At 39.1% G+C, this 12,549-nt stretch overlaps 1 protein-coding gene across 3 annotated transcripts in view; it reads left to right on the top strand.

Annotated features, from left to right (window-relative positions):
• The window catches only part of AMPD3 (adenosine monophosphate deaminase 3), a 34,457-nt gene that overhangs the window by 8,549 nt on the left and 13,359 nt on the right, over window positions 1-12,549 (top strand). For all 3 annotated transcript variants that reach the window (XM_087745130.1, XM_087745119.1, XM_087745141.1), the window contains exons 5-6: window positions 487-706; window positions 3,213-3,342. In XM_087745130.1, coding sequence (XP_087601256.1) covers window positions 487-706; window positions 3,213-3,342 — 350 coding nt within the window. The remainder of the gene's footprint in view (window positions 1-486; window positions 707-3,212; window positions 3,343-12,549) is intronic.

Raw genomic sequence — 12,549 nt, 5'->3', positions numbered from 1 at the left:
GAGAACAGCCGCATTACTGTGTGCTTAAATACAAACTTCCAAAATTACTACAGTGAATCAGAAGGTGAAAAGAAAATAATGAAGGTGGGTATGAAGTCAACAACTGTTTTATTGTTCAAAAATCTCAACTGTACTTTCAACCATCCTAATTTAAATTCTTCTGGAAACTTATTTTGAAACTTGTTCCATCATACATTAATAAAGAATAGTATTAAATCTATTTATACGTTGTTCAGAAAACCCTAATAATGTTTAATATTTGAATTAAGGTAGGCACTTAGCTTAGAGAGGGACTGTAATTAAAGTCTGTCAGAATAAAACTGTGTTGTAACAACAGATCTTTTATAGTAACTGAAAATGTGATTTTAATGAAAGTATTAAGATCTGTTAGAAATGAAGCATTATAGAAGCAGAAAGTCCTTTCTGTAACTATTTTGCCTTTTGTGATGTTATTTCTTCTAAATGTAATATAAATTTTATTTCCAGATTTTCATTCACCCCCAGAAGAAAATGAAGATCCTTACAATCTTGATGATGCTCCAGACAATTTGGATTATGTTATCAAGATAAAAGGTGGCGTTCCCTTTGTTTATGATAACAAAGAAATGATGGAACTCAATGAACCTCGGAGTCTGCCATATCCTGACCTGGAGACCTATACCCTTGACCTGAGCCACGTTCTTGCTCTAATTGCAGATGGTCCAACGTATGTTTCTCTTTTTCTTCTCTGCCCCTTCAGGCTGCTGGTTACATTTAGTTTCATACTTCTCACTTTTGTGATATTCAGTTCCTCAGTGTACTCATTCTACAGTAATGTTTTGTTTTGTCCTTCTCAAGCATTAATGCATCATGGAAAGACTTCAAAGGAAAAAAAAAAAAAAACCCACATACAACTATATTTCATTTCTTCAGTTTCTTTGCATCAGCCATGGCAAAATGAGAAGCAGTTAACAGAAAAGCAAGAAATTGGCCAAATGTTCCCATTCAAGTCGAATCTGACCCAAACTTCTTGAGGCATGGGAACTGAAACTTGAACGTCACCTTTTTTATGTTGTTTTGGCCTATGCTGAATTTGAGAGGTTTTTTTAACAGTTGTCTGGAATTCCTTCATCTCTGTTCTCTTGCTGCATCAAGAGAAACCCTGCCTATGTAGAGCATACAGAACAGCTCAGCAACATAAATATTCAGTCTGATTTGTTCCAGATGTGAATTAATTGCTCGTGTGCTGCAAAATCGATCCACGCATGCACAATCAAAATTGGTCTGAAATTTCCCAGAACCATCAGACTCCTGGGAAATCTCTAAAAACCAGAAATACAACAACTCTAGTACAGTCACTGACACACTCATGACAAAGCAATGTCCTTGCCCAGTGCGTAACGAAAACACGTACATCCAGTTCTTAAGTTTGCTTTCCAGCTGAGGACTGGAAACATCAATGTTTCTCATGGCCTTAGCACCAGGAAATGGAAGGATCCAGCCTAGGACAGAACAAGATGGCAACCTGACTGTTCTTCTGAACAATTTGCCCTGCCTGCCAGCACTTCATTCCTAGTCCTTCTGCCTTTGGGAGATCTTCACTTACAATGTGACAAGTTAGTCATACCTGATGCATTCTTTCCCCTTTGAATCTGTCTGACAGCTGCAGCATGATCATGCCTTGCACATTGATAGTGGCAAAGCAGATGGGCTGAACAGAACCATCCCATTCCCTAAGCACTTTTTCAAGAGCAAAGGCCTATGCTTCTGCCAGCATTATCAGCACTTCTGCTCCAAATCAAAGCTAGCTTGAGTATGCTTGTTTACAGTATGCAATGGGTAAATGCATTTCTAGTTTCAGTGTATTATATTCCATAGACAGATATTGAGAAGATTAAAGGACAAGGAGGAAAAACTTCAAACAAAAGTCATACTGAAGACCCTTCTTTTTGCAGCTTTTTGTTCACAGTCTTTATCAGGAAGCCATAAGTAAAAAAGGCCTTGGTAGGACACCTTAGAACACTCAGCACCTTTGTGAATGTAGGAGCAATCATCTGCTCCTTTCACTTCTTCAGATTAAGCTTTTGCAGGCTGATTCATACTCACTGATAAATACACACAAACAAAAAGGAAAAAGTCTTGTCAGTAATCCTGTTGGGTAAGTTCTTCATACACTATTGTTTCCCTGTTTGCAGCAGGTGCTTTCCTGTCATTTGTGTCTATCACACATAGGGCTGCTTGGAGATCAAGAACCCATTGTTCTTTAATCTTCGCTGTTCTTAAACTGGTGAAATCTCACCCCTACTCCTCCGTCTTCCTGTCTCTTGAATAATAGTATAATGCAACAAAGACTTCCTACAGCAGACAAACAGGTCTTGATCAGTATGAGATAGAGTTAGACTGTGGTTGAATCGGACTTTCAAATCCGTAATGGGATTTGTGTCCCATTGAGGAGAGATTGTCAACAATAAAGCAGAAAAAAGAAGGCTATTACATTAATAGTGCTACGAAAATACTGTAGATTCAATAAGAATTGACAGATGGTGAAGAGAAAAACCACGTCATGGGTTAAAAGTAGAATGAGAAACAACAAGATGAAAGTGAAGACAAGAGCAGGCAAGCAGGAACAAAAAAGCATGATTTTTCTAAGAAGAGCACAAGAAATTATTTTGGAAGAAAGTATTTTTACATAATATATGTGTTTTTAAGGCATAAAAAATGAAAGTATATTGGATCTTATCTTGGCTTCTTATATCCACATTGAAAAAGCAAATAAACTTTGGGGAAATTTAAAAAAATTCTTTCCATAGTGACTAAGTCTGGATTACAGGTTGCTTCTGTTATTTATGAGGTGATCTGCTCTATTGGAGGTGTAGTTTCAGAGTAGTAGCAATTGACGTCACATTTTATTACAGGTTTTATGCTTTCTCTGGTCATCGTTACTAAAAGAACGGCAGTTTATGCACAAATATAGTGATAACAATACTTGGACAACTTAAAGGACATAACACGGTTATATAGAGTTCTGTTTGAGGTTTCACTGATAACTTTGGTCTGAAATCATATTGGATATTGGCTTATGTATTTGTTAACCAGTATGATATGAAGACCAAGACAAATCCATTTTTCTTAAAAAAAAAAATAAATTTTACTGTGAAAACTTTCAAGTTCCTTTTGAACTTGAAATACAAATAGTTTTAAGTTACAGTTAACTTTTGTGTTTTCTTTTACAGAAAAACATATTGTCATCGGAGGCTTAACTTTTTAGAATCTAAATTTAGTTTACATGAGATGTTAAATGAAATGTCGGAATTTAAAGAACTAAAGAGTAATCCCCATCGAGACTTTTATAATGTGAGAAAGGTAAGTGTGAAAAGGATTAAAGGCATGACATTGTTTTTAGTAGGAGTTCCAGCAATTTTGCTTTTCTTGTGTGAGGCGTAGATAATATGCGTGAAGTGGTGTGTGCATACCACTCAATTGAATTACGCTATTTTAAGAATATTAAAATTTTTCGGCATGGGAACACGCCGGGAAAATTAACTTGAATGTAGTAAGTGGGTTAAATGGATTATGCTAAACTCATCTGTTTACTTACTCAGAATCAAAGGGGCTTAATTGTATGTAGATTGCTTTAAAGGAGTGAAACAGAGTTACTCAAATGAAGCTCACTTGGATTATGAATAAAAATATCCACATGGAGGTTTAATTAAAATTGATTAATTCATTTAAAGACAGTCAAGTACATTTTCCTGCTTTCATGTGGGTAAGTCATAGTAGACTATAGTAGGAACAGCTGTATAGATTTTGGATAAAAATTTCACTTCGTATTGAAAGTAGGTGTTAAAAGTACACGTCAAAAGAAAAAAGACCTCCCGCAGAAACTGAACTGAGGGTTCATGCTGCCATCAGTATCTGGTATAAAATGTCTGTGACATATTAAGTAAAAAGATTGTTATTTGAATTATATTCATAGCTGCCTCTGAGATACACTGGGATGTAATTAGGAGACAGGGAGGGGAATCAAGGAGCTGGTTTCATTTCCTGACGTATTTATACCCAAGGGAGCTGCATTCTCTTCAAAGCATGGAAGCAACAGTGTTAAGCTTCTTCGTTTGCTTCCCTTTCCTGAAGTTAAGAGGAAGTTACTGGAGAGAGAATGCTTCAGCTTAATAGGTGAGATTTCTTCACAAAGCAGTAATTGTTGTTGGTGTTTTTAACCACTTCAGGTCCATTTTGCATTGTTTCTATATGCAACTGGAAGAGGTAGTCCTTATTTTGTAACTTCAGGGTTTAGGCCAATACTTTAATCCTTGTTGGTGTGTTTTGGTGAAGCGCTAGTACATCAGAAGTCCTTTTGGCTTTTCCCTATAGAGTTCAGTGTGCTGGCTACTGAATGTTTGCAACTGTTGTGGTAATAAACTGTCATATACAAAATGTGCTAAATAGAAGTGTTTGATGAATGTACCCGTGTCTATCACAAGGCTAGAAGCAGATGGGTTGTTCGGTAAATGTTAATGAATTTCACACTTTTATCTGTTAAGCGTATGGATGGGAGGATGTATTAGCTAATTCACTCAAGTAGGACTCCAGTGGCAGAGACTCGACTCCTAACTTGACAGTTTTCTTGCATAACCCTGGACAAGATATTTACTCCATGCCACATTCAGATGAAACACTTCACTAGCTGACAGAGACATTAATAGTAAAACACATGGTGACTGACAGGTGCGAAGGACAGAGGTGTGGATCGGCTAACTCCCTAGACAATCGATTTGATTACTGAGAAGCTGTAATGAACAGGATTGTACTTGCTAAGTTCAGCTGTTGATTTAAAAGTGAATGTTCAATGCCTGTAGGCCTATCTTAATTATTTTCTAATTATTTACTACTAAATAAGCCAATCTACAAATGGATTCATGTTGTTCAAAAGCACAAAATGTGCATCACTTCCCCTCTGGCAATACCCAAATTCAAGAGAGCAGGAACAAGCTTGCTCTTCTCTGGCAGAGATCTTTCCTACTGCTAGTTATTGCTGTAAAAATTCTTGCTGCACAGAGTTAATCTTGCTTAAAGTAGTATTTTTATGAAGCAAACTTACAAGTAGTATTTTTATGAAGCACTCTCTATGGGAAGTAAACTGCATCGTAGATAGAGTTCCCATAAGTCCCCAAATAATCTTGTTTTCCCTATGTACTGCTAACCCAAGTAATGTTTGGATCTGTAACTTCCCCAAAGCGCTTCCTCCCTAATAACAGTATCAGCAGTGAAACTTACAGTACGAAACGGACACTTCTAGGGCCTGTATTTTCAGGATGTCTCTCTGTTAGTCAGTCCTAAACAGTGTGTACTGCTCATAAGGAAAGCAAGAAATAAGATTCACCTCCCAAAAGAGCTGTTAGTGAAGTTGTCTATTACATCCCTCGGACACTAGTGTGGAGATCCTGGTACAATCTGTTTGCTTATCTAAAAGGGCCAAACTAACTGATGGAAAATGCCAAAATTAAAACAATTACGAACGTAGTGGCAAGGTCAGTCAGTGAACGCGTATTAACTGCATTTAGAAAGGTACAGTAGAAAGCTGGCCAGCATAATTTTCTGGCATGACAATCAAAGGTTACTGTTTTTTTTTCTCCCCTTCTCCCTGCCTGCTTCCCCTCTTTTTTTTCTGGTTTAATAGGAGTTCTCCTCCAGTGAGCTCATCTATTTAATAAATCCCAAGATAAGGCTCCTATTAAATGAGGGAAATGTATGTGTATATCTTACATATTGGACTTAACCGGAATGCAACCAAAGATATCTTTTGCAGTGATTAAGCTGGAACTAGAAAATTGCCCTTTACTAACCAGACAAATATTTCTCTAGACAGACAAGAATCCACAGGTGGTAAGATAGTGTGGCTGGCTCCACTCGGCTCCCCACAGGTGGTGGACAACTGTCTGTGTAGGAGAACGCTAACTTTAGAGAAGACTCTTGAGTCTGCCATCAGCAGGGCTCTCCCACGTTCTCCAGCTGATGCATAGCAAAGTGCAGTCAACACAGATTCTGCACATAACTCCTGGGTTGCCTGCATTAAGGATGAAATTAAGTAATAAGAGTTTAGCTCTACAGCACACAAACTCAGAACTGAGTTTCAGCCTTTGTGTACTAGAGTGTCTTGCCTTCCAAAGCAAGTATGTGAGGATTTTTGAGCAGGGCTTCAAATAGATCACTGTGCCCAACAGCCTCAGATAATTCAGAGCTGATAGTTCTGTTTTTCAGCTAAAATACACCTTCAAAGTAAAGGACCTACACCTGAATATTACTTTACTTTTAATAAAATGTTGCTAATTGCAGGGGGCGTTTACTGTGCTTTCTTGGTCTTGGAGCTGTTATTGTTATTAGGAACTCTGGTTTGTCTCTATTGTTCTTTCTAGGGGGAAGGTTGTTGCTTTTTTTTTTTTTTTTTTTTAAAAGGTGAAGCCAGGATATTTGTTTACCTAACATGTGTTTGCTACCTTTATGACGTATATCTATGTACTGCACTGGGAGGTGTCCTTCACTGCAAATAGCTGTGGTACAGTTCTCTAAGGATCAAAAAATGACAGCCTAAGCCTCCTTCCGTATTCTTTCTCTTTAGCCGTTATTTCAGTCTGTCAGCAAACCAAACCTGAGGATATGTCATAGCGGTGACTTTTGCACATCATATTCTTCTGCCTACAGACTCACTAGCTCAGATGCCTAGCGTTGTGGGGCAGCAGAGCTTTGGCTCAGGCCAGGGTAACTGTGCATGGAAGAATGCGGTTTCCAGAGTGGCTTATACACCCTTGCTGAATTCTGTGTTGCAAGAGCTGGTTGCTGCCGTGACATGCCATTTGGTCTAGATTGTTGCAACTGATTTTTTTTTTTTTAAAGTGTTGATTAGACAAAAAGGAAGTAAATTCTAGCTTTTGTTTGTGACCACAGGGTTGAAATACCACTTGTTACTTTGAAGAAAGGAAGTTAGAGTGGGTTTATATACTTCTAAATTCTATAGACCTCGCACAATACTATATGAAATTAACAGATGTCTGCTTTTTAAACGTATAGTTAAAAGTCTCATGAGTGAACAGTGAATCTATACCTTAACTTCCCTGAACTTTTTGATTCATTCTGAGGTTGCTGCTTTTTTTTTTTTTTTTTTCCTCCAGTAGCTACTTACTGACTTTGGTGATGAAATTCAGTTTCATCATATAAAACAAAAGTGATAGTGAATGGGAAGACTTATGAGTTAGCATCAGATTCGAAGGACAGGAATGCCTCTGTGCACCTGTGTTAGCATGACATGTAATGGTGCCAGACCACTGTTAACTGGCAGTGAAGCTGTATTTTGCACTTTCAAAGCACTGTGCATACTACTTCTCCCCTCCTGTCTTGCAGAAATGCTGAGGTAAATTCTTGTGTCTACCCTCAGTCTTGCAAGTGAGCACAAAATGATCAGGTGGAAAGCCATCAGTCATTATAATGCAAAAATTCTGTAAAGACCATAATGAAAGCTTTTCTTCTATCCTTTCGTTTAGTAATGAAAAGAACAGAAAATTTGTTTCTCTTCACAGCAGTGTATATCTGTATTCATGTGAATGCAAACGTTATAGGGCTTGCTTCTGTGCGTTTTGCAATGAGTACAGCCAAACAAGAAGCTGGAGACACAGGGATTCGCACCTCCTGTCTCTCTTGGGTTCTGGGTTGCTCTGGATGGCATCAGTATGAATTAGACAAGCTCCTGAGGGGCTCTGCCCGGCTCTAGGGACTATTTCAGCTGCCAGGAGCATTACTGCACTACCCTAGGGCAGAATATTTTGTGTCTTCTGCCTCTCGTGCCTGTTACAGAGCTGCAAGGAAAGAATCAAGCTCATTGTGTAAAGCTGTTGCATCCTAGCTGAAAAGCTAATGCAGTATGAGTATACTGGTGAGCAGGGAATCTAGCAGTGGGATGTGGAATGATTTCCCTTCAATCCAGCATTGAAGTAAAGGCTACAGAGGATTCAGTGTCAAGTTCATGAAGCCCATAGTTATTGGGGTAGAAGTATTTATGAGTTAAAGTGCATGTGTATAGAAAACCAGGTAGTTTGCAGCTGTGGATACTACTAATCTATGCACTGGAAAAGTTCAGTATCATTAGAAGGGCTGCTCTTGGCATTTGTTTTTGCTGTATTTATCACTTATCACTGAATCTAGAGCATATGCCTGATTCAGTGCAACACTATTTCTGACATGCACAGATAAACATCCATAAAATAGATCTGAGATAGATTTTTTGTGGAGATTTGAGAGACAGCGTAAGGAAAGAGAAGCAGTGCAGGAAGATGAGGAAGGCAGAGTGGTTTAGGGAAGTTGATGCTGGTAAGACGTGAAGGGCAATGGGAACTGCTTCAAGCTGTACATTGTGCACAGGTGTAACCATCTTGACTGAGAAGTACAAGCGTTTTATCCACAAAGCCTGCAGATGGAATGGCATGGGTGGTCAGGTCAATAAGGAAAGCAAAGGGGTAGCCTGACCTGAAAAGGTGCAGAGGAAGACAGGCTGGATTCATTACATGGAGAATTGCTGAGTGAAGGGAATTCTACCGTCCTTTAATTGCAAGAAAACTGATGTCCACCATTGCTTGAATGAGATGATGGAATTAAAAGAATTAAGGAATCATTTCTGTTAACAGTTGCTTTCATTTGTTAAAAAGGTGAGTTCACTGAAGGCACGTTATGTGTTCCAAGATAGGCTTCTGTCAGTCATTGTGTTTCTTCTTTTCATTGACGATGAATGTGACCTTGACTAAAAGGTTTTCTCCTGAGGGAGGGGAGAATAAGAACTGCAACAGGAGATCGGGCTAAGGGAATGCAGCCCAGGTTTTTTTCCACTAAGGGGAAATTGGGCTGGAGTGGCATTGTAACAAATTTGGAAAGGCAAGCAGAATGTTTGCAAGTAGAAGCAAATAGACCTAGTGGTAGAGGCTTGTTACTCGTGGCGCATAAAAGCCTCTGCTTACTTCATATATTGTATGAAGAACAAAATAATAACAGCTTAAAATGGGACGGGTTTTGTCTTTTTGAGGGGGAGGAAGGAGGCAAAGGGGGCATTTGTCACACTTATATGAACTCAATCTGTGCAAATTCTTTTAGTAGATGCCTTTCATAATAACAATGAAATTAGTAACAATTTCTTAGTATGATAACATTTCAATTAAAAATAATAATAAAAAAATCCCTAACCAAATCAGACCATATAAGCTATGTCTAAGGATTCTGTGTTTAGATGCTTCATTTAGCTAGGATTGCACCCTGAAATTGTGAAAATGCACAAAAGCATACACACTAATTAATTATGTGCTAGGGTAGGTCAAAGCTCAGGTCATTAAAGCCTTCCAAAAAGTTGCATTGCTTCTAAAAACCAATGAAGAAAAAGCTGTGCGATACTGTGTAAGACTTTTGTTGTTACTGAAGTTGCTGCTTGCCTAAAGGTCAAAATATACCAGGTAGTTAAAAAAGGTAGCCAAAGTACTGCATATTCTGTGGAAAAAGCATGAGAGAGACTCCAGGAAAGTCTTTTTACTCTTGGGAAATAAATATATTTAGGGAGAGGGAGGAGAAAAAAAACAAAAAAAGGAAGATCTTGGTTCTCAGAGAATAAGTCTGATGTGGTTACCTGAGCTCTTGAGCTATGTGTGATATGTTGGAGGGGACTGGAGAAGATTTCACAGGAGCTTACTGAATTGCAGAGGCACACTTGAGAGAATTATTTCTCAAAGGGAAGCAGGACTTTAAAAGAAATGCAGTGACTACTGTGTCATGTGATCCTTGCATACAAGCGAACAAAAGAAACAAAATGTCTCCTTGCTTTCTGTCCTTGCCCTCCTAACAGTAGTGAATTCATGTTGGTTTAAATAAAGAGGAAGTGTTTTCGTTTGGTTTGGGTTTTTTCAAGACTCATAAATTCCAGTAGCTGAGCCACCACTGGAACTGGTGCATTCTGGAATTCAATGAACTACACTTATTCAGGTTCCCTACACCTGGTATTCTATGCTTAATGACTTGCTTTTCCTGAATGTTTAGAGCTTATAGGGCATCTATTAATTGTTATTTCACTCTCCCGTATAAGTTGACCAAGCCTAGTAGTTTGTAATATTTCACTGGTCCAGGAAGAGTTTACAGTAAACAATATTGGTTTCTAAAACAGAAGATGTTTATTAACCTGACTAAGCATATATATAATGCATTTGGGTTCAAATGTGTATACAAGTACTCCTAAAAGTACAATAATATGTTAAGCGGAGCGGTTTTTACTGTTTTAGACACAGCATTGTTTACTGTGCATTAGTAATGTACTTCATGTTGTGTACTTCGAGACAGTAATATGTTTCTTGCTTTTTCATTTAGCTTTAAAGCATCTAGCATATTTGAACTAGGCAGTGATTAACAATTAAATGTTAATGTTTAGGATTCAGCTTATATCCTGGTCTTTAGTTATGTTATTAACATTCACATGGACATAGATTTACCCATAGAAGGCTGCAGCAACTTCTGTACGTATGAACTGCAAATTAAATGACTACACGTGCCAAGTAAAACAGTGGCATTTCTGTGGACTGTATGTCATAGCATAAGCGGAGGTTCACATTGCCCGAGTATGGCTGTTACTTATTCAGGTGCTCTGTGATCTGTTTCCTACTGATCCTTATAAGCAGAACCAGACGTCAACTGCTTCTGTTGGTGGAATCTGGAAGCTGCAGATGTAGTCACTACGCACAGGGGAACGTGCTGGTCTTGTGCTGTACGTGTCCGTGTTTGCAGTTTCCTGGACAGAGGAGTCCTGGATGAGAGTCCTTGCAGAGGCGGAGGTTCAGCGACTCCTTATAGCTGGTTTATTTGGGAATTCCTTCTGGCGTGTCTTCCTGCATACAGGCCGCGCAGCTCGTGTTGGGAGTGTGTCCCTGGGAATGCTAGTTAAAGCACAGTGCAGTGGGTTCAAACTGTTCCAACGTAGTAAGTATCTTTAGGAACTTGTATCCAAGCTTAGGATCTTGTTACATTGCTGCATGTGAGATTGAAAAGCCCCTTCTCTGCCTCATGGTCTCTTTTGGATGTACAAATAGCTGTATACAGTTGATCAAATTAACTCTCAAATTGCACCTTGAAAGCCAAATAAGTTTCATTTTTATAATCACATGGCAGTGTGGGTTTTCCAGCTCCTATTTCCTTTTGTGACATTTTTTGGGAATGTTGTCAGTATTTGGGTTTTTTAAACCTTTAAATGTAGACAGCAAAACTGGGTACATTCTGACAGCTGCATTACCAGTGTTGTGCAGAAGCAAGATGATTTTTTTATTTCTGCTTTGAAGCTCCTTTCGTACCCTGTATGAGGAGTTAGAGCAGCCCTTTCCACTACAGTTTCACATAAGACTTCATGGTAAAATGTTACGTACAATGATTCCAAACCATCTCCTACCAAGATATAGGACAGTACCGTGTGGTGCTTTTTAGACTTACTGTCTGAACCATCCTGTCCCTGCTATATATCATCTTGCAACTTGTATTACAAACTGACTATCTTGCTTCCTACTCCTTCTGCAGAACCCTTCTGCCAGCTGGTCTCGTAAGACTTGTCTGCAGTGCCAGGCAGTAGGTGCAGAAGGCAGATGTTAGAAATAGTGACAGTTGGCGATTGCTTCTGACCACATCCCTGTGCTCATGGCCATCTGTGTCCAAGTAGGGCCTGGGCTGGAGGAAAATGGGAAACTTAGCAGACAGGCTGCAGCACTGCAGCTGCTGGGCGAGCTGAAACTGCTTCTGCTAGGATTTGGCAGTCTGGAGTTGAAGGCTATTTCGGAGTCTGTCACGCTGTCCCCAGGGCCGTTGTGCTCATAGGGTGTCAACTGTGAAATCTAATTGGAGCAGTGGTTTGGTTTGTTTTGGTTTTAAATTGATAGGAATTTGTTGGTAGAGTAATTTCATTGTTTTGCCTAGGACATGCATTAGGCTGTTTTGTTGTTCAATCAGAATTTCTCAAGGAAATTCAAAGCAAATGGACTCTGGAGCAGCAGCTCCGCTGCTCCACACACTGGATATTGCTGTGCTGTTAGATTCCTTAAGGCCATTATCCCAGCCAAGGCCTATTCCTCCCTTTCAGGTACTTAGTCCTTAGGAACTGCAATTAGTATTACCTGCCCTTTCAAACAAGAAGCGGCTGGGGAATGTACATGGTTTTCTTCTATTCTTTATCGGTGTAGTTAAGATAAACCCTTGACTGCAAGGAGCTGCAACGGATTCATTTTACATACCTGCTGGAGGCACCTAAGGAATTACACCTACCAAAGGGAAAACTTAAAGCAACAAAGCAACCCCCACATCTCATCAGTTGTTTCTCTGGATTTTGTTCTAATATAGGCTGCTCAAATAGCAGTGCAAGCTTCTGAGCAAAAGAAAAGCATACCTATGGAAACCATGTGGTTGTTGTCAATTTTTTTTTTTTTTTTTTAAATAGGACTTCAACAAAAAGCTGGAGGAGTACTCTCAGCCCTTCTGTAAAGCTTGTGCTTCCCTTAGTGTGTGAAGAGATCC

This window comes from Nipponia nippon, unplaced genomic scaffold (genome assembly GCF_047370975.1).
Source record: "Nipponia nippon isolate SJK-2023a ecotype South Korea unplaced genomic scaffold, ASM4737097v1 scaffold_10, whole genome shotgun sequence".
In the NCBI taxonomy this organism is placed as follows: Eukaryota; Metazoa; Chordata; class Aves; order Pelecaniformes; family Threskiornithidae; genus Nipponia; species Nipponia nippon.
The sequence above is the reverse complement of the archived record's forward strand: the minus strand, read 5'-3'. Positions and strand labels throughout refer to the sequence as shown.